The sequence below is a fragment of the Populus trichocarpa genome, chromosome 3 (genome assembly GCF_000002775.5).
Source record: "Populus trichocarpa isolate Nisqually-1 chromosome 3, P.trichocarpa_v4.1, whole genome shotgun sequence".
NCBI classification, from domain to species: Eukaryota; Viridiplantae; Streptophyta; class Magnoliopsida; order Malpighiales; family Salicaceae; genus Populus; species Populus trichocarpa.
The window spans coordinates 14,324,828-14,345,498 of record NC_037287.2 but is presented as its reverse complement, the minus strand read 5'-3'; the positions used below and the strand labels follow the sequence as shown (position 1 = coordinate 14,345,498).

The 20,671-nt window shown below is 35.0% G+C and overlaps 2 protein-coding genes and 1 long non-coding RNA gene across 4 annotated transcripts; 1 reads left to right on the top strand and 2 right to left on the bottom strand.

Moving 5' to 3' along the window:
* Nucleotides 1-1,368: 1,368 nt before the first annotated feature.
* LOC7479264 (uncharacterized) lies at nucleotides 1,369-8,497 on the bottom strand. The gene is made up of 14 exons (XM_024596962.2): nucleotides 8,027-8,497; nucleotides 5,676-6,060; nucleotides 5,440-5,562; nucleotides 4,261-4,843; nucleotides 3,786-3,826; nucleotides 3,633-3,701; nucleotides 3,451-3,551; nucleotides 3,136-3,214; nucleotides 2,898-2,996; nucleotides 2,746-2,814; nucleotides 2,536-2,585; nucleotides 2,111-2,192; nucleotides 1,896-1,990; nucleotides 1,369-1,788 (listed from the first exon to the last, which is right to left on the bottom strand). Exons 1-14 carry the CDS (start codon nucleotides 8,332-8,334, stop codon nucleotides 1,722-1,724), a joined length of 2,151 nt encoding a protein of 716 aa, XP_024452730.2. The 5' UTR covers nucleotides 8,335-8,497; the 3' UTR covers nucleotides 1,369-1,721.
* A 2,437-nt stretch (nucleotides 8,498-10,934) lies between these two features.
* Nucleotides 10,935-14,004, top strand: LOC127905122 (uncharacterized). Of its 2 annotated transcripts, XR_008058838.1 has the most exons (4): nucleotides 10,935-12,069; nucleotides 12,610-12,727; nucleotides 13,320-13,528; nucleotides 13,634-14,004. It is a non-coding gene; the product is annotated as an uncharacterized LOC127905122 (long non-coding RNA). The 2 variants fall into 2 exon arrangements; XR_008058837.1 differs by lacking the exon at nucleotides 10,935-12,069 and having other exon boundaries at nucleotides 12,078-12,727.
* A 1,623-nt stretch (nucleotides 14,005-15,627) lies between these two features.
* LOC7465839 (cytochrome P450 87A3) lies at nucleotides 15,628-18,681 on the bottom strand. Its single transcript, XM_002303530.3, has 9 exons — nucleotides 18,136-18,681; nucleotides 17,732-18,053; nucleotides 17,499-17,648; nucleotides 16,998-17,249; nucleotides 16,816-16,905; nucleotides 16,664-16,742; nucleotides 16,447-16,553; nucleotides 16,198-16,325; nucleotides 15,628-16,036 (listed from the first exon to the last, which is right to left on the bottom strand). The coding sequence occupies exons 1-9, from the start codon at nucleotides 18,327-18,329 to the stop codon at nucleotides 15,913-15,915; spliced, it is 1,446 nt and encodes a 481-aa protein (XP_002303566.1). The 5' UTR covers nucleotides 18,330-18,681; the 3' UTR covers nucleotides 15,628-15,912.
* Nucleotides 18,682-20,671: the final 1,990 nt, after the last annotated feature.

Genomic DNA, 20,671 nt, shown 5'->3' with positions numbered 1-20,671 from the left:
GAGCTTGGCCCTCTTCTTTTTTGTTAGAATTGATGGCACTCGCGTAGATTGTCTGATCAAAACTTAGAGTGTTAATAGTCTCTCTTGTTTTGTTGTTTGGTGAACATGCTTTTTATTTGAAGTCATTGAAATTGAAGAGCATCATATAACAAGTATCAATTTAGGTACGAAGATTATCTAATGTTCAGGGATTCATGCTGGCCAAAAAAGCTGTCGGGAGATCCTCCAAATATGCCCGACAACATTAACTAAGATTAGGACATGGCAAATTCACAATTCGCAGGGTAACGAGGTAAAAAGATGAGAAAATTACACTCCCAGTTCTGGAAATCACTGGGAACCATGCCAGTTGGGGGGCTTGGGAATTGCACCCCATTATTGGCCAAGGATTTGTATTCCATCGACGGGCATTTGCACCCCTTATCGCCAAACCACGAACACAAAACACAAAACCAGGTCAACAATACCCACGAGTCCAAAGACTAACAGGTTCGAGGATGAGGTCCTAAGGAACTCGGGTACATCATGTGACTCATTATTATACTGGACTCTGAAAGATGGCACAATTCCCAGAGAGTTTTGCTGATCCGAGCCCATAATAAATTAGTTTCCATATTGGGTCTGGAATGTCCATATAGCCTACCGAGACACCAAATCACCAATACTAAGTTGAGGACTGGACAAACACACCTCGAAGACTCCATGCTAAACAGACACGCTTCGACCCCGAACCACGTCACTATTTTGAATGTGTTAGGTTGTGGTAGTTTTTATGATTAAAATATGAAAAAAATAAGTTTAGAAAAATTAATTATTTTAATTAAAATATATATTTGGTTAAAATTATGATTGAAATTATTGTTCAACAAAAAAACATATATGTAAGATATTTGATTAAAACAATGATTCAAATTGATATTGGTAATAAAATGATCTAAAAGATCATGTATTTTTTTTTTATTTTGCAATTACATTAATGTACATTTCATTATTAATACATTGTAAAAGTAACAATGTGAAATTAAAATACTAATTTTATTATCCCATTAAACTTATTGTAATGTCTTTACGAATATATTTTATATAGGAAAACCTCTAGTTTTCATGGAGTTGTGAATATGTCGATTAAAAATTTTTTAGAAACAAAATGGGGATAAAAATTAAATTATATAAACAATTGGTGAGAACTATATATATATATATAATTTACAGATACAAAAACTTGGATCTCGTTAAATTTTTAAATTGCCTAGCATTGATTTTTTGATTAGTTCAAAGGAGGGTGAGGTTATTTTAATCTTATGGGTAGCAAATTCAACTATAATAAACTATAATTAAATGAAAAGCATAGAAAAAATGTAGCAAAAGTATGTGAAAGTAGCTTCTCATAAATTGAGTTCAAAACTCATTATTGATGGGATACATGAATAAATTGTGTTTCAAGAATAAAATTATGATTAAATAAAAAAATAAATGCTAAGGCGTGGCCAAACAGGCACTTTTGTGTATTATTGGTAACCAGCATTACCAGGTAAGGTAACTCTAGAATTTCAATTTTTTACCGTTCATATGTCATCTCTTTATTACATCATTTTTAAACTCTAAAAACACGCACACAAAACAACCTTATGGCTTCTTGTCTTCTAAGTGTACTTAACTCAAGTATTGACGTGTCTTTGGACTGTTTTGCAAGCGATCGCTATTTTCAGTCTTCAACATCTCTAGGATATGTGATCACCTGCCATTCTTTGTATTATCTCCTCAAACGATGGACGTTGTTCAGGATCACTGCTTGTATAATTCAAACAAAATTAGTTTCCATCAACTTGTAAGCTCCCAATTCATTATTAAAAGTAAAATAAAAAAGGTTGGTGCATATGCATTTAGAAAAGTACCTCCGCCAACAGTCGTTGATAATAGATGCTACCTTGGGATCAAGGCTTTCTGGTAATTCCAATCTTCTATCCATGAAGCCTACAACCCCAACTATCTTTGAAATCGGAGAAACACACTTTCAGTGAGATTTTATGAAATATTCAGTGCTGTATTTGATATGTATGTGTCGATGATTAAGGTAATATGGGAGAAATGCATATCACGAGGGATATACCTGTAAGGAATTTAACTTGACCCATGGAATGGAGACAGCCATGAGTTCCCAGAGGATGACGCCGAAACTGAACACATCAGATCTGTGCAGATGCAGGGCAAGCCAAACACTAATTTTCAGAAGATTATTGGTGAGTTAATGAATAAATTGGAGAAACGATGATCTCTCTTTACTTTAGCTAATAATGAGGTTTAATGATTTCTACTCCTTGAACACTTTTGATTGCTGAACTAGACAGTAGGTAAAATTAAGGTGTCCAATACATCAAGAGTTAAGAACGCTAGATGATAAAAGAGGGACCGTGTCACCTCTACTTTCTATGTTGGTTAGCGCAAGCAAGCAATTCTATTGAATCTGTTTAGCATAAATTAAGAAACCAGCACTTGTCCATTTCTAGATTAACAGGGTTTAGTTTCATGAATTACTTTTCATTTGAAGGTTCATTCCGGAGGACTTCAGGGGCCATCCATTGAGGCTGCACAGAGAAAAAAACGCAGGTAAAATATTTGCAGACGAATGCATCAAAACTGACAACATTGAGGACCATTATATTCGCACAATTTGCAGCTAAGGAACTGAAGGAATTTCCTCAACATTTGGAGGAAATAATTAAAGAAGAGTGCTAAGATCATTACAGTTCCTCTTCCAGATTTTGCAGTTAAGAAGGTTGCATTCATCCACTTTGACAGGCCAAAGTCTCCAACCTGTAACAGACTTCAGATGGTTTTCGAAGCAATTGCTAGATGACAAGTGTGCTTGAATAACTTGTGGCATATTTGGATATTACCTTGACAGTCCAGTTTTTATCAACGAGGAGATTGGAAGATTTCAAGTCTCTATGCACTATAGGTGGATTTCTATGATGCAAATAATTCATGCCTCTAGCCTGCAGTAAAAGTCAAAACTGTAAGGCCTTGTTTGTCGGTTGAAAAACTCCACAAGCCCCCTTTGTGCTCTAAAATAAAACAGTCATTGATAACATACAACATCTGTGCTCTAAAATAAAACAGTCGTTGATAACATACAACGTCAAGGGCCATCTTTAGACGCCGTCTAATGTCCAAGGCCGGGCTGTTTTTGTGTAGTGTCTTGAAAAGACTTCCCCTACCATGAAAAACAGAAGAAATATAAGATAAATTAGTTTTCTGAAGAAATCAGAACATATAGTAGGAGAGCACGCATCCATTAGGACAGCATTGATTTCATCCCCAAGTTGCATATCACTAGATTTTGACAGAACACCAAACGGCAGCTCTAGGAAGCCTTGGTCACTTTGAAAGAGAGCTAGCAAAACAATACCACTGGGTGATCACTCCTCAGAAAGAGAGCACTGCCATTACCTGGGTAAAAACTCCGTGACAATGGCAAGTCTTTCTGGTGAATATACTGCTCCCATAAATAGCAACACATTTGGATGCCTGAGTCTTTTCATTATATCGATCTACATGAATGAGACCCATTGATCAGGTCTTTCCTTCACAAATGAAACTTACAAACAATTGAAAGCTGAGTGTTTAAGCACCTCCTTCTGGTAGTCTAGTAAAGTTTCTTCTTTGTATTGATTCCCAAAATAAATCTTTACGGCAACATCCTGGTGTTAAACAAAATCATTTTAGATCAAGATTAATTTGGAACTCAGAACAACACAGAAGAACTTTTCCAGTTATCAATTTACCGATCCATTCCAAATTCCACGACGAACAGCAGCATATGCACCTGTAGAGCAAAACCAAGATAAGAGAGGAATTTTAAGAAGAACAGCCTATAATTAATGATAGTTAAAATCATCTAATATAACAATGGAGTTCAGATACATGATCAAAATTAGACCAGATACTGTACTTTTGCCAAGCACTTCTGACAAGGTCTCATTACATTAATGAAATATATATGTTCACTTGAATATCAACATAAAATGTTTTAATGAAATATGTTTACTTTGAATATTAACACAAAATGTTCTGAATGAAGATCAAGTTTATTTTTGTTTTATTTACTCAAAATCTGCTAAAACACTTCAAAAATAGTAATTCTTCTCATCATATCATCCCTGGAAGCCAAGTTAGCCCTACACGTATGCATTCGTGTAAACAGTTTAAAGGACAACATATGTAACAAAGGTAAACACATATCATGCCTTCGAAGTTTACCTCGACCAATCTCCTCTCCCAGTTGTAGGTCTTCCCAGTGAATCTCACAGTCCACTATGCAATTTGAATCGCGATCCCTTTTGCTTGATGTACCTCCAAGGCTGCCGACACTCTTCTCGTTACTTGGAAAATTACCATCTGGCTGTCTTTTTGCATCATCTTCTACCCCATTGGATTCCAAGTTTGATGCTTCTAGCTCCAATTCATTCCTGTCCTGTTGGCAGACTAATTTTTGCAGCTGATCTCCTGGCTTATCTAACCCATGACGTCCATTGCATTCTGTTGATGAGGCTACAGGAAAGTTCTCTTCTGAATCATTAGGGCTTCTGATTGGATATGCATTTGAATATTCTCTTCGGAATTCCGAGGAGGAATTTATTTTCTGTGAAATTTCTCTTTCAGCATCGTTGTTGCAGTGATAAGAAGACGATGCCTTTGAACTTGCAAGATCGTTAGTTCCATTTGGTGCTTCATTTCTTTCTGCAACATTACGAGGACCATTTTGTTGAGCACTGGCATCGTCATGTTTTCCAATGTTGCCAATGCCCTTGATATTCAGCTTTGCTAACAGTATCTTAGCAGCCTGTAAGACATTTCAACCAAGTAATTAGCAAAACAGGTAACAAAGAAAGAGACAGCCTCTACAGTGAAGTAAATTTTAATGATTTAAATATTAAAAATTGTTTTGATCAAAATTTTGTGAGAAAAATCAATCCAATGCATTCCATTCTAACTAAAAGAAATAAAAGGTTTTGATCAAAATTTTTAAACAAAAAAAAAATGTACAGTTTGAAATCAAATTAAAAATCTTTTGGATGAAATTACTAGTGTCTAAAAGTAAAGTGTATATGAATTTACAGAAATGCATCAAGAACCGCGCCATTGCAAGAACTGAAAAGTATACAAGTAAATGATGACCAGATGATTTCAAGCATAATGAGTTCCAAACTAGTGTTGTTATGTTAGGAACCTTAATTAGAATTTAAGAAATTATGGTAAAGTCAATACAATTTTAGAACGTTGAGCGAATTCGAACAGAGATTCATCTTTTTGAGGTCTCTACGCATCATGGAAATCAGAATTGAGTTTCGCCTCCAATAATAAAACTTCAGCTTAGTATTTCCTTTCAACTGATATATAAAACAAAGTTAAACCAGGGCTAGTAAAATTGAGACTTACTGGTTCACCAGGGATCTCCGATCTAAAGCACCGCATATCTGTTGCAGTATCTCCTTTGTCCCAAGAATTTCCATGTTCATTGCATGTGTCATCACCATGTTTTCGAGCCAAAAAATTTGGGGCCTGATTGGTTAAACAGCACGAGGGCATAAAACTTCTGAGAATGAAATTAAATAGAACTTGAACAAAAAAAGAATGGACAAAACTCTAATGATGTAATATATACACATAAGCACCAGATTGGAAACTGACGATGCAATCTGCGTCACCGGCGCAATTGGTGGTCTTGGGTTCCATTGAATCTTTTTCAAGTTTAGCCTCCGTAATCTAGCACGATTTTGTGAGTTTTCGGTGTTAAATATTGCTGCGTCACTTGAAACAGTAACAATGCCAGCAAGCTCACCTTCCTCATACAATGGGCTTTTTGTAACCAAAGCCATAAACAAGTCACCTGATCTTTTCTTAAATGGGAACCGACCAGACCATGATTGTCCAAAGCTCAGTCTTTCCATTATCTTCTTTAGATGTGCATAATGGTCTTCGGCGACAAGGAGTTCAGTAGCACTTTGTCCAATGACTTCACTGTCTTTCCATCCATATAGATTTTCAGCAGAACGATTCCTGATAGAAATTCGAAATCAGCTAAAGGGTAACGCATGAAAATGCACCTTAGTTCCATCCATAAAGAGAATATGCTAGTTATGATAATCACAAAGCTATTGGAGAAAAAGAGGAAAAACACTAATTGCATTTACGAATTTTGCCTTTTTTTCAATTGCTATGGTCAATCTCATATAAGTTCAAGTCATTTCCTTAACTTTTTTTGAATAAATCAAACAAACAATTTATGTTTTAACATGGAACGTGATCAAAAGCAGCTGAACAATACATAACAATGCAAGTGTCACCATGCATATAAATCTTAGTAGTTCAACCATATTCTACTTGATAGATATTTAATCATATGATCATATTTATGACATATGAGGTGAATCAACAAGGCAAAACTTAAAAGATACACACACACGAGTCAAATAAATTTATTAATAAAAATAGATATAATTTTTAATAATTTAATTATTGAATCAGATTAAAACTTTACGAACATATTTAATAGACCTGATGTTGTAGGAATTTAACTTATTGTAACTAACTAGGGTTGTTTTTATATCTCTATTAAATCTTATATTAAATCTGAAAGTTGTTGTTTTGTAACTTATTTTTCTAATTAGGTTTGGGGTTTGAGAGCTTTATTTAATTTGAATTTTATTATTTTGTTTGGTTTAACTTATTTTTTAAACAGTATTGGACATTGGGTTAATTTTGTTTTTGACATTGTGAGTTTATTAAATCAAGACTCTCTCTTTGTGAAACCTTTCTTTCTTTTAGCTATACGTTGTGCCAAAAACCAAGATACTTTTCATGTTTTAATAGCACACATCACACCTAAGAAATCTGGATATATTGCAATCTAAAATTGATTATTCAATCCATGCAGTAGATTAGTGCTTCTTCTGTATGCAAATGCAAGTCTAAATTATTAAAAAAAAAGCACTAAAATACGTTGTTAGCATAAAAAAATAATAATTAAAACGTTAATCTAACAAGAAAACATTGCACTGGACTCATTAGCAATATTCTAAGTCCAGCCTTGACACTATAATTCCTGGCTCTTAACACCATGTCCTAATTAATTAAGTGTTTTTGGTTGTTACAGTAAAGTTCATTCAGTAATCTGCATACACAAGAAACTTTCTTGAGTTAATGTTCTTATATGAAATACTCTTAACGTTTCGTAACTGAGAAAAATAATCACAGTAGTTTCTAAGTTATTGTTCACCAATCTGCTCAATGCATTTCCAGCCATGACCACTAAACAAACTATACAAAATTCTAGGCTAACCAAGGAGCTACCACATGATGTATATGAGAGGTTCGATGGTATTATTGATTACTGTATAGGATTATATATCTCAGTTCAACAATCGCTGAACAAAACACTACTAAATGGTACCAAAACAGAGGATCAACCAACTTGTAAATTAATAATGCAACAAGAAATACACAAAAAAATTTTTGTGGTGTTATTAGCATATAACAGCAGCATTTCAACGAGCGTCAACCAGTATATAAAAATAAAGATATACAAGAAACTTTACAGAAAACCTGCATCCTGAATCATCTCGCATAAAAAAACATCTTCACAATTGCTGTGGCCACACTACCATGACCATCTCACCCACAAATTAATCAGTGCACCATACGCATAGGGGAAATCAAAACCCTGCTAAATTTCCAATTTTCCCCCTTCCTCTACTTAAATAGCCTCAGGTATGCAGACAATTCTTTTTCTTTATTATTGTTTCAATTTCCATCTAATCCAAAATCACTTTCATCAAACACTTTTCAGCTTGTATCATGAATTAATTAGAACTGTTTTACCAAACACACTCCCACAACCACACACAACTCAAACTAAGTAAACCAAACCAAGGACCAATAAAGACAACCTCAGGTATGCAATAAGCCAAGTAAAAGATATATATGTGCAAGAAATTATATCTATATATATTCAATAGTTACCTACCAGTATACAATTTCACCTGAGGAAGCCCTACACACATGAACAGCATGTCCAATGCAATCCAGAACGCTCTTGTAAGGACTCCCAGTAGTGAAGTACCCAGGAATACACCCCCACTGGGCATCTGACATCGCCATAGCCTCGCTATTATTCTTTTTTCTTTTCTCATCAGCCTCCGTAAGTTCACTCAGTTGCTGTTTCAGCTTTGCATGACTCGCTTCAAGACTCGCGCACCGATCCACCAGAACTCGGTACACACTCGTTCCAGACTCGTCATCTCCGCCGCCATTTTTCTCGCCGGAGACTCGCATCGTTTTTTGTTGTTGTGGAGGTGGATCTCTTGACAAAGCAGTATTTGTTTATTACCAAGGTGGTCATCCTCTTTTTAAATGGATTTTTTACATACATTTATAGCAGTGATGGAATCTTAAACCCTGCCACGTGTAGCTGGCCGGCGAAAGAAGCTATCAGGTGTGGACAGGTGTAACGTTGGGAACGCAAAGCATGAACGGGTAAAGAGAAGAGAGGTTTTGTTAGTGGTTAAAGTATTTGTTTCAGTGGTGGCTCTGATTTTGAAAAAGAATGGTTTTTTTTTTAAAATTGAATTTTTTAAATTATTTAAATGTTAAAAAAAATATTTTAAAATAATTTCTTTTAAAAATTCAACCAATATCACTACACAAACACTCAAAAAAGACTCTTTTGTCTCTTGGCCTATCAACATTAAAATGCGTGTTTTGTCTTTGTTTTATTCCAAAAATGTCCTCGGATTCATGAAGAAAATTACATGATGACCTTGCCGGCTTCTGGTTTGAAAAGCTACAAGGGGATAGGGTTAGGTTACACCAAGATGTATTCAATCATTTTCCAGGTTGTGAAGGTGGCTTTAGTCAAATTAGAATTCTTGTATCAATTCAGTGATTTATAGAAATCAAACGCCACTAGCTCAGTAATTATTTCGAAATAAAGTTAAATTGATGTGAATTAGCAAGCTAGATCATATATAGGGAGACAATCTTTATTTATTATGTTTTTTCTTGTTTGATACATAAAGATTTATTACAGCGCATGATCTACTAATAGCAATTATTTAGATGTCGTTTTCAGTACAAGGCATGCGGAAACTTAGACGCTGCTGCCTCTCTGGGGAATCGATTTTTGGACAGGTGCAAGCAGATTGAAGATAAAGGGGTAAGAATAAAAGTTGTGTGGTGGCCTTCTCCTCTCCCAAAAATTTGCATTAAGTCGTTGTCGTCCAGAAAATGACGGCACAATTCAGCATCGGACCCCGCAGTGTATTATATAAAACGTCTATACTGTATATGGATTTTTGCTGCTTCGCATCTCATGATTGTGTGTTCGGCAAGGTAATATATACCATTTCTAGCTACGATATGAAAAAAAGAAAATTATTAATTTTAATTGTTTTTAATTGGAATTTTATATGGAAGTTCTTAGTTAAATTCATTTAAAACTTAAGTGTGCGTTGACTAATTAATTACTCTCAAATATGTAATTGAGATAAATCAAAAACCATATCATATCTTAAAAATATAAATAAATAAAGTCTAAGACAACTAGAACCTCCACTAGATTCTCACATATATTGCCACTTCTTATTGGATCACCGAGTAATATTGTATCACCAAGTAATTAAGTACCTCCAATCTTGCTCCATAATCAAGGTTTAATTTTATTTCTTTTCAGCTAAAATGACCGGTGTATTTTGTATTATTTCAAAAAAATAAAATAAAACAAAACAAATTTCATCCTAATCTTGGGTTATTCTTGATTTCTTACCCAAATTTTGGATGAGATGCGCATGTTGAAAAATCTGTTTAAAATATGGTTAATAGATATATTTGAGACCAAATTAAAAATGAGGTTAACTCATTTTTAAGGTTAAAAATTTGTTTTAATTTTATCTTTAACGTAAGCTATTTCTCATGAAATATTAACATGATTTAAATAAATTATGGGTGAATGAGAAATTGATTTAAAAAAATCATTGGTTGACATGTTTTAATGAAACCCAAAACTCTCTAAAAGCTATATTCCACATTGAAAAGAAAAAAGTTTGTCTTGTGATGTAGGTCTCGTTTGTTTCAAGAAAAGTAATTCCTTAAAAATTATTTTTTAAACTTTTTCATATTTGTTTATCATTAGAAAAGTTGGTCAATAGAAAACACTTTTCAGTTAAAAAAAAATTTAACTTGGTTTTTAGAAAAGTGTTTTCTTGTTATTTTAGTCGGAATACACTTTTCAAAAGTTGCAGAAAATTAAAAAATATCATATTATTTGTTGATTATAACAAATTTGGTCCTCAATATTTTGATTACTATATATTTTGTTTTGAATATTTTTTTTTCAATTTCATCCCTTGAAATTTAATTTAATTTGATTTGATTTTTATATCAACTTTGGTTCGCATTTTTCTTATTGTTATTTGTTTTTATCTTATCATTTTCTTAATTATTTTTTATCTATAAGATTTGATTCGTATTCTTTTGATTGCTATTTAATTTATTTGAAACAATTTATGAATTTTATTTTCTTTTAATTTTATCATTTTTCAACTTTTTTATCTGTCAAATTTGATCCCTATTATTTTAATTGTTATTTATTTAAAATAATTTATAAAATTGATTTTTTTTTTCAATTTCATCTTTCTTCAAAATTTTTATCTTTTAGATTTAGTCTTTATTTTTTTAATAAACTTGAAAATAAATATTAATAAGTTATTTTTCAGTTAAATATTCTATATACTGTTCATGTTTTAATTATATAGCACCATTGTATGGTTTATATAACTAGCGATTCTTGCGTTTATTCTAACTTGCCACATTCATTCATTCATCATGATTATAGACTGTAATGTTAAACTCATTTTTCTTGTTGATGCATTGCTCAATTGTTTTATTTTTTTCTGCCCATCAAGTTTCCTTCGACCCTAGTTGTTTTTTTCCAATTTATTAAAGCATGTGAGAAGCCTCTTGAAAGAAAAGTTCAAAGTGCTGCTGTTCTCTGTTTTTGTAGACGCTTATATAGATAGATACTGTCAGTGACCTACAAAAATCTGCAAGAAATGATTTTTTTTCTCTCTCATAGAAATCAAAGCTTTTATGTTCATTTGGACTGTTTCTCTGTTTCTTTGATCGTTTTCTTCTTGTAGTGAAAGTAATTGAAACGTTGCAAGTTGTGAGAATAGATTCCATTCTTTTATGTTTATGCTCCCTGGGCTAACCGCCTCATAGTAACTATTTTGTAGGTATGGCCTTTGGGCTACATTGTTTTTCCTTTTGATGTTTCTTTGCTAGCAAAACCCCATCCAAACAATAAAATGTAGCACTAGGACATGCAATGCATTTTTTTGTTAGTTCAGTAATTAATACTTGATTATAGATGTTAGAAGTGGCAATTCTTGCCATGCCGATGAACACACATGGGTGTCAATAAGCAAGTCCAGCACGATCTTTTCTTGTTGTCTTTTGATTATTGTATGATATGAATTATTCACAATGTTTTCATATTAGGTATATGAAAAATCTTCAAAGCATCCACTGTTTTTCAATGGCATCCTCATTTTTTGCTGAACTTCACACGTTTAATGGACGAGTAGTGCATGTGTTTATAAGAAGAATATTGTTTGCGAGTTTGTAAATTTGGATTGGCTTAGCTCTAGGATGAGTGGTTGCATTGCCATGAATATTATTGAAGAACAGATCATAGGTAGTTCAGTATTTAGTCTTTTTTGCTGTCTTTAGACATTGTTTCCTCTTAACTCTTACAAGTGTTTGATTTAATGAAAAGCTAGTGTTTCAGTATTCACTTAGGTTCCATGTTTTTGGTATTGGACAGCTATTGATGGGTTTCCGCAATTGTAGATCTGATGTTCAACAATATATAAACTATTTGAACTTCATAACTAATTTGATTCAACCGCAGAATGCAGGGACTCCTTCATTCTCCATAGGAATCACTGAAATTCTTAACACAAACCCTCTGATAGAACTAACCACTGATGACATTGGATACGTCTACCAAAGGTTTACTTATTCTTACTGCTACTGAAAGTTTCTGATGTTAAAAGATTGTAACCAGGGGCATGATTTTAAACAATCGGCGATAAGCTTTCCTTAATGCATTATGCAGCATGGACTAAGCTCGTGGGTTTACAATTAAACCCTCACTCTGTTTGTTTTGTGGGTTCATGGGCTGTTGATCCATCTGTTATACAGATAAACAAGGCGCAACATTAACTAGAAAGCTGGGGCCACTTCTCTTAATGCCTAGATCCCCTTATCTTGTTTGCTGTAGCATGATCATTATTGCAAACATCTAAAATCACTTCAATGTCGACTTATATCCTGATTGTATTCACGAGTTGCAGAATAGGAAAGGCATACGATCCCAACTACCGGTATAAATTTGTACACTAGTGCAGTGAATTTTACTTGTTGCAACAACTGGAAAAGATTAGGAACTTTCTTCGCTTATCACCTAGTGCAAGCTCAACAACTTTTTAGTTATGGCATTGCTTGTACATGGATGTCCATTTGTTGAGCTTAATTTCCTTTCTTTTGCAGGAGCCCAGGAAAACTGTTAAGTGTCACTATTCCGACATTTGAAACCCTTACTCAATTTGGCGTTGCCACTGTCTCTGCTAAGAATATTGGTTAAGTGGAAGCATCATATAGCTTAACGGTATTTTAAACATTGCTTTCGCAAATATGGTCATGATGCTAAATTGCTTAAACATGACACTTGCTGATGCAATATTTACTCCTATTTGGATCACATTGCTATAAGATAATGATATGTTTTTGTTGATTATATTCTGTATGTTCATCCTTTTCCTCATTCTTTGGCCAGTTTTTAAGAATTATACAGCAATTTGATATTTCTACTTTCAGGGTGCATTTTTTTATGCATTATGAAGTTTTTTTGTGGTACACTTCACATTGATGGAATTTTATGTTTTAGACCTTTCTTCAGTATTTCAACAATGGCATTAATAAAATCAAGCAGTTTTTAGAATCCCCACAAAATTTTATGTTTTGAAATCTTTTGGTATGGGGTGTTTGATACTTCTAAAAATGTGAGAGAATTATAGGACAAGATCTAAGTCATGTATGTTGTTGATAGTATTTGACTTTGACTGGGATGAGAGGTCAAATTAGATATTGGTAAGTGCATACCATTATTATGCATTGCTGTATACATGTGATGCCTTAAGGAGTGGTTGCTGCAACACATTCTACTTCTAGCTATTATAATGATTGTCTCCTCCCTGCAGTTTGACTGCTCAAAAGGTGTTGCGGTCATGGAGGTAACATTAACTACCATATAGATTCTAATTCCTAACCATTCGTGAAGGATACAATCCAATTTCAATGTTTCAATGGTTGCAAGAACAATTCTTCATTTTGAAGCTGAGCGAGGTTACAATTCGGTCATTTAAAATTTACCCAGCAACTGATAAAGCTGCAAGATATGTATGTGCTGGTAAGGTTTAATACAATGGTTTTATTGCAACTTTTCTTTGTCATTGTGAGTGGTAACTATGGTGGCAGAGAAATCTGAAGTCTAAATCATTGTGCTTTGATGCAGCTATACTGAAGGACTCTAGTTTTAATGAAACTGATCCAGCAGAATGCCAATTGTTTACTACTGCCACCATCCTTGAAAATGGAGCACGGGTTTGGGGGCAGTTACAGAATTGTTTTATCAAGTATAGTCACTAAAAACTTTACCCAGCAACTGGTCAATTTTCTACTCAAGCAAGCAAGATTTCTATGAACAATTTCTTATGCGGAGCAAAAGGATTTGGAACTGATTGTAGCAAAATAAGAAAAGAAAAAAGAAAATTTGTATGTCGTATGCGAGACTATGCGTAGGTTCAGTAGTCCATTTGTGTTTCCTATGGTGTGGCTGAAAGCTTGTAGATGATTGTTTTGCCATTCAGTGGCTTACAATTTATGCCTTCTATTTGATCTACATTTTTGTGTCATTCTTATGACAATTTATGCTTAGAGAGAATTCATTGTGTCTAGATTACTGTTATTTTTTTTTTCATTTGCAAATGTAAAGGCAAGAAAAGGCCAGAATTGGGGGTTTCAGAGAGCAGCTAAAATCTGCCATCTCATAAATATTTGATGAAACTGTTGGAGTTTTCATACCTAAAAATTTAGAAAGAATATTTGATCATATATTAGTGACAGTGCAAAATATCAAAATTTAATATTTAGGAGGGGTTTAATTTCATCAAACTCTCAAAAAATCTTACAATAACGTAACCTATTCACAGACTGTGTCTGCAGACACTGACTGATGCTGTTTTAGTCTAGCATATGATTTTGTTCCATCTTCGGTCAAATAATAAGTGATGCTAATGAATTGATGGGCAGTTTACTTGTATGATGATTGGAATAACAACTCAAATCCTGAACTTTTTGCAGTTTGCTCCCTTTCGACCACCAAAGATTAGCATAAACGGTTTCTTTGAATCTATTGAAGATATTTGGAACAGAATTTGGGAAGGTTTAGTAGCCTCCATCACTGGAAAAGTTGGCAGGTAGTTGCCTATTTTTGTGCTAACAAGGAACGCATACTGCATTGTACTTTTTGAGTTCCAGTGCATGTGCTGCTACGGCTTTTGCATCAGAAAGGACTTTTCCACCCCTTTATGACTGGTGGGAAGATCATCTTTGGGATGATGAGCAGGGAATCAGAGATACACTGAGACACAAAAAAGATGTGAATGGAGATCGTGAGTTGGGACCAAGACAGCAACATAATGCTCGTAAGCGAAGAAGCATTTATCAAGAGCATAGGCCCGGGCATTCAGGAAGGGATGCAGATTACTATCATTATCTTCACCATGTCCAGAAGGACAAGAGTAAGCACAGGGGAAGTAAGAAATCAAATGTCCCGCAGCAAGTCTATTTGGATGGACCGGAGAATTCCAATATTGGAGGACATCATAGACACAGAAAGGAAAGAGATCGTGGAAGGACTGTTTAAATGACCACTCATGGTGAAGAAATGTTGGAAAATTTGTTTATGACATGTTTAATGGGTATATTTAATGTCAAATTAAAAGTAAAATTTATTTATTTTTAGAGTTGAAACTTAAACTTCAACCTAAGCTTTTTAATATAGAATATTAATATAATTTGATTAAATTATAAGTGAGTTAAGAAATTAATTTGAAATAACTCTTAATTAATATATTTTAAAGGCTCCTAAAACCTTCTAAGAATTTTTATCTTACATAGCAAAGAAACTTATTGTTTATTTCGAGTGAATGCATAAAGTTAAGATTTGGCTCAAATAATACCAAAACGTTTAAAGGGGTGATGGTACAAAGTGGGTTTTGATTTATAACTTGCGGGCAGGCCGGCTCAACCTGTGCAGACTTGGGTCAAAATAATTTTTTAAATTGCAAAAAGATATTTTTTGTAAACTTAAATTCCTCTAGTTTTGTATGTTTCTATTGGGGGAGTGTACATGATATGGAAATTGCTGACAATTCCTTGATGTAAAATTGCAGTACTGGCGGCCATTTTCTCATGGAAAGGATGTGACTGAATCATTTACAGTAATTGTTAATTAGAAGTAAACTTTCATTGTGGTGTGGATATATTCCTTTGACCTACTTTCTTTTACAGAAATTATATTATGACAAATAGGACATAAAATCACATTTGGTCCTGATCAAAACTGTAGCTTTTTCTCCGCTTGAGGAGTGAAAATCAAAGCTGCCTGTCACAGTATCCTTACATTAACCATGATCCTCTCTTGTAGCTTGTTGATTACAATCCCTATGGATAAAATGCCAAGTTTGAATCTCTCAGCGCCTCTAGCCATGAGCGTGACTTGCCTTTATCTTACTGGGCATATGATTGCGTGAGTTGTATTTTTTTGTCTCTCTCCATGAGCTGAATGTGATAACCACTTGGAAATTGTAAACCAGGAGTTCGAACAATATTTCCTCCTTTGATTACTTGCCATCTGAAAAGTTTAAATAGTAATGAAGGTTAATCTGTCTCTGTCTCTCTCTCGCGCGCACATGCATGGACACACAGATGCACTCTTTTGCGTTCTTGCAATGAACAATCATAGAAAGACATTCAGTTGCTCATTCACGCATGAAAAGGATCGTATGCTATTACCTGAACTTTGTGACCAGGCAATGTAGAAATACAGCCATCTGCACCTTGGTAAACTCTGTTCCAACACAAAATCTCATGCCGCCACCAAAAGCCATGAATTTTTTTGATGCACCGTTTAATTCCAATCCCTTGATGACACAGTAGATTTATTATAATAGGAAATAGGTGGTGACTAGAAGGGCGATAACTCCTTTTAGTATTGAAATATCGCAGGTGATTAAGTATAAGGAATTCTCAAGTAAAACCCACCTCCCATCTCCATGGATTGAAGGCAAGTGGATCTTCATATTTTTCTGGGCTTAAGTGTACTGCAGGGGGACAAACCATTACTGCCCAACCTTCTGGAATGGTATATCCTGAATCATGCCAATTTATATCATACTTTGAATTGCATACAACATTCTTTGCGTGAAAAAGGCTTGGTGCACTACAGTAACTGACTAAAGTATTGCTGGCAAACACATACCCTTAAACTGGATGTCTCTAAGTGCTTTTCTGAAAATCCCTGGAACTATGTTTGCCAGTCTAACTGTTTCATTAATTACCTGCAAGTTGAGCTTGTCAGTTTTAATACGGAAAAAGCTACTATTATGATATCCAACTGGTGGATTTACCCACCTGAAATGTGAATTTCATTGATTTGTATTCGTTCCATGTAAGACCAGAGTTGCTATCTACCCGATTTCTCAGAATTCCCTCGTGCTCTTCCTGGGATAAGTGAAAACATCTAGTGTAAGTTAGGTTTTGAAGCAAAAATGAAAAATTTTGGAAATGCAATTTTTAATAAATTTCTCACAGACCGTTAGTTTCTTTAGCACCAACGGATTATCCGAGAGAAATTTGACGGCTAAAGTTAGAGCCAGGGAAGTTGTTTCAAAGCTAGCAAATAGCAGCACAAACATTAAATCCAGAGCAATTTCCTCTGTAAGGATTCCTCTGTCCTCCTGAAGTTCTTCAAGCACATAATCGAAAAAATCACTTCGGTACTTTCTCGGATTTGCTCGTCTTTCCTGTAGCTGGTTTTTTAGCATTCTCATTGCCTTTTTCCTACCCTGAGAATTCATAGAACAGTTAAGACAGAAAATTTGGACAGCTGAACGTCAGCTACTATTTGTAGAATTGATTTGGTGCTTTACTGATTCTGAGGGTGCATTTTTTTTTTCATGGCCCTTGCTTGGTAACGTTTTGAACCTACTAATTTGCTTCTAGTTGGCCTGAGTTTCTATTTTTCCAATGCTCGAGTATTGTTAAGAGAATGAAAGGATGGATTTATATGATTACTATGACAGATTTCAGTTTACCCGTAAGCATTCGTGATATGCTGTTCCTGGAATGTCCAAAGGGAAGGAGATCAATCCGTGTATGAATGCAACAAAGTTGTCCCTTAGATTCTCCGAAGAATTATCTTGATCATAACTTATGAGCTTCTTTGCTGTCAGATCGAATATCATCTGTAAATATCAAGATTGTTATTAGATTCAGTATAAACAACTTTTGATGACTCCCATTATGAGGAGGGATAATATGAGATTACAGTTGCAGTTGTTTCTTTTAATTCGACTGACTCTTGATGGGACCATAGTTGTAATCTCTTGGATGTTGTCTGTTCAACTTCAGGGAGCATTTTCTTAAGGCTTTCTGGACCAAAGAGATTAAGCACCATATTCTTAAGATACTTGTACATGAACCCATGTAATGAGCCGACATTTTGCCTTCCAAAAATCTCTGTGAATGTATCTGGATACCAGCTCTGGAACAATTGTCCCTCTTGTTGGAAGATAAAGTAATTGAGATCCGGGTCCGTTGATACTACAACTGGCCTTCCAACCAAATTAGTCCGGAATATTGGTCCATATCTGAAAGCAACAGCAAAAACTTTAGAAGGAAATGATAAAAGCACAACTTTTTGATTAAGTTGGTGATTCATTAGAACATTACCTTTTCATCCTTTCTTTGACAAAGGGAGGGATATCAAAAGAAGTATTAGGAGCGAAGAATTGAAGGGTCTCGCCAATAAGTGGCAATCCCATTGAACCTGGTGGAAGAGTGCCATTGCATCTGGGGTTTCTCCAGCGGTGAACCCAATGTGTGATGCTTATAATAATCAAAGCTCCAAAAAACAAAGCCCACATCTTGATCAAATATAAGTGTCCAAGTACAGAGAACTGAGAAGATCCTGGATTGAGAAGAAGATTATAATGTTGATATGTTTTTGACAGAAGGAAAATGGAAGGCTAAGATTACTAGAAATGAAAAGAGTTCGAGGTAGGAAACGTGGGAAGAATGGACAGGAAGGAGAAGATAATGCTGGAATGTATCTCAGCTACCATCAGGAGTCATCTTAAATACGCAGGGCAGAAGTTAGAAGCAGACAGAAAAATAGTATACTGGTTTTACCTCTATTTGTTTTTGTTAAGTTGTTAAAAGTAGTAGTTGAATATAAAATAGAAAAGCTTAAAATTATTCTGTCCAGAGACCACTTATTATCCTCTGTCAATGGTTTATATAGGTATATGTTCAGAATGACCATGAAGCTCACGGGATGTTTCCCATCTCTCTCTGCAGATTTTTATTTTATTTTTCTTACAAGTAGTCCATGTAAAACAAAACTGACGAAGCACGAGGTCAGAATTTTGGCCTTTTCAAGGACAACATGCAGGAACAGAAGGGCTCTTCTCTAGATTTGAGAGGATAGAGATTGAGGTTCGAAGGATCTGTCTGGCCTAACCAAGTGTCTGAAACCAATCTTCAATACGTCATTAAATACTAGAATCTAATGGTTTTTACCACCTTCTCGCTGTCTTCCCAATATCTTTGCTAAATACTACAGTATCTGTGTGATGTTATATACTTATATAAGGCCACTAAGAATTAGATCTCATCCTAGATCTTTCTTAGCTGTGTGATCATTTGGTCATATTGTTAAATGCTAATGTCAAACTCTAGATGTCATTGCATACATCACTGTTGATCTTCTGTATTGTACTCTAGAAATGGACGCAACCACTGTATATGCTCTTCTTTTGTACTGAATACTGATTTCTTGGAAATGATTTGTGAGGAGTAGGTGTATTAAGGTAGTTGATCTGGTTAACCGATTTCAATACATAGAGCACCGGCCCACCGGCCCATTGAGCCACGGACTGGACCTCCTTGCAACAACTGCTACAAATGGAGGTAGGTTACTGTGAACCATGACCCTCCATTATATGAATCAGATTATTAAATTGATTTCTATGTGTCACAATAATGTTGGGTTAAGCTTGCTTAATGGAATGGAGTTTATACATGACTTGGAACTGGATAACTTCAATCTGGAGACTTGGAAACTGTCAGCACATGGACTCCCCCCCAAATTTAGCGTGGAGTGACAGCCCGTCTAGTGTTATTAAGCTGTAAAGATGATGCTATCCTGAGCTTGTAGGCACTGTTGAGAAAATGTCTGGATGCACTTTTTTAATCAAATTTCGTTTTCATGTCTCGAATGGTACCGATGAAAGGAAAGTTTCCCGTAAGTGTTAAAAAGAGTACATGCACGCAAGAATAAAAGAATGTGACAACTGACAAGGAACAGCTTATGTGTGCTCTCTCCATTCTGAGATTAGTTTAAGAAATGCTTTCGTTTCTGTAGTCCAGAGTTTCTTTTTCTTTTTTCGGTGATTTGTTTTCAGGTATAGAGTCTCTTTATTGCAGAAAAGTTCAAAATAGTTTTTTAAGAGAAGGACACGGATTGTTTGGAAGGGGCTTGGAAACAGTGTGTAACTGTGTGCGTGTGAGGGGATGCACAGCGATGACAGCTCCGTTTTCACACCATCATACTGTACAATGTGTGTTGCTATGAAGTCAACCTTTCTGTTCTCTAGCCCCAAAGGGCCAAAAGTAAGGTTTTTCTATTAACTTCCAGGATTCTTGTGTGTTTCAAGAGCTTTCAGGGTCCAACCTGTCTTCATTGCCCAGTATCTCCAAAATCATACGTTGTAAGTGGGGTCCCACACGCCCAAAACAGGGTGATCTTTTCTAATGATCCAACGGTTCATGGTCATCAATGTGGTTGACTTTGGCAACCTATTAAATGGTTGATTAGTTGTTACCCCTTTGTATTCACGACACGTGTCTGGTGGCAGCTGGGTTCCTCCTAATCCAGCTGTGTCTGATTGCTGATCTACTGATTACAAGATCATGACACTGCTGGCAAATACCGTGGAGTCTGTGTACAAGTAATTTGCCTTGTTTTAACAGGCTACATGCTGGGGCGATCTTTGCCCACACTCATCAGGGTTAAAGTTCCTAATCTACTGGGTTTTCAAGTAAGTTATATACAAGAAAGGAAATTTCTTGAAGTTTTTTTCTTTAATTCGAATGAAAGCGTAGAAAACATGAAAAAGACTTGGACAGATGAAGATCAACGTGTCAATTAATTCGCTTATATGAAAGTTTCACGTTGAAGTAGGAAGCAAGTGATCCTATGTAGATA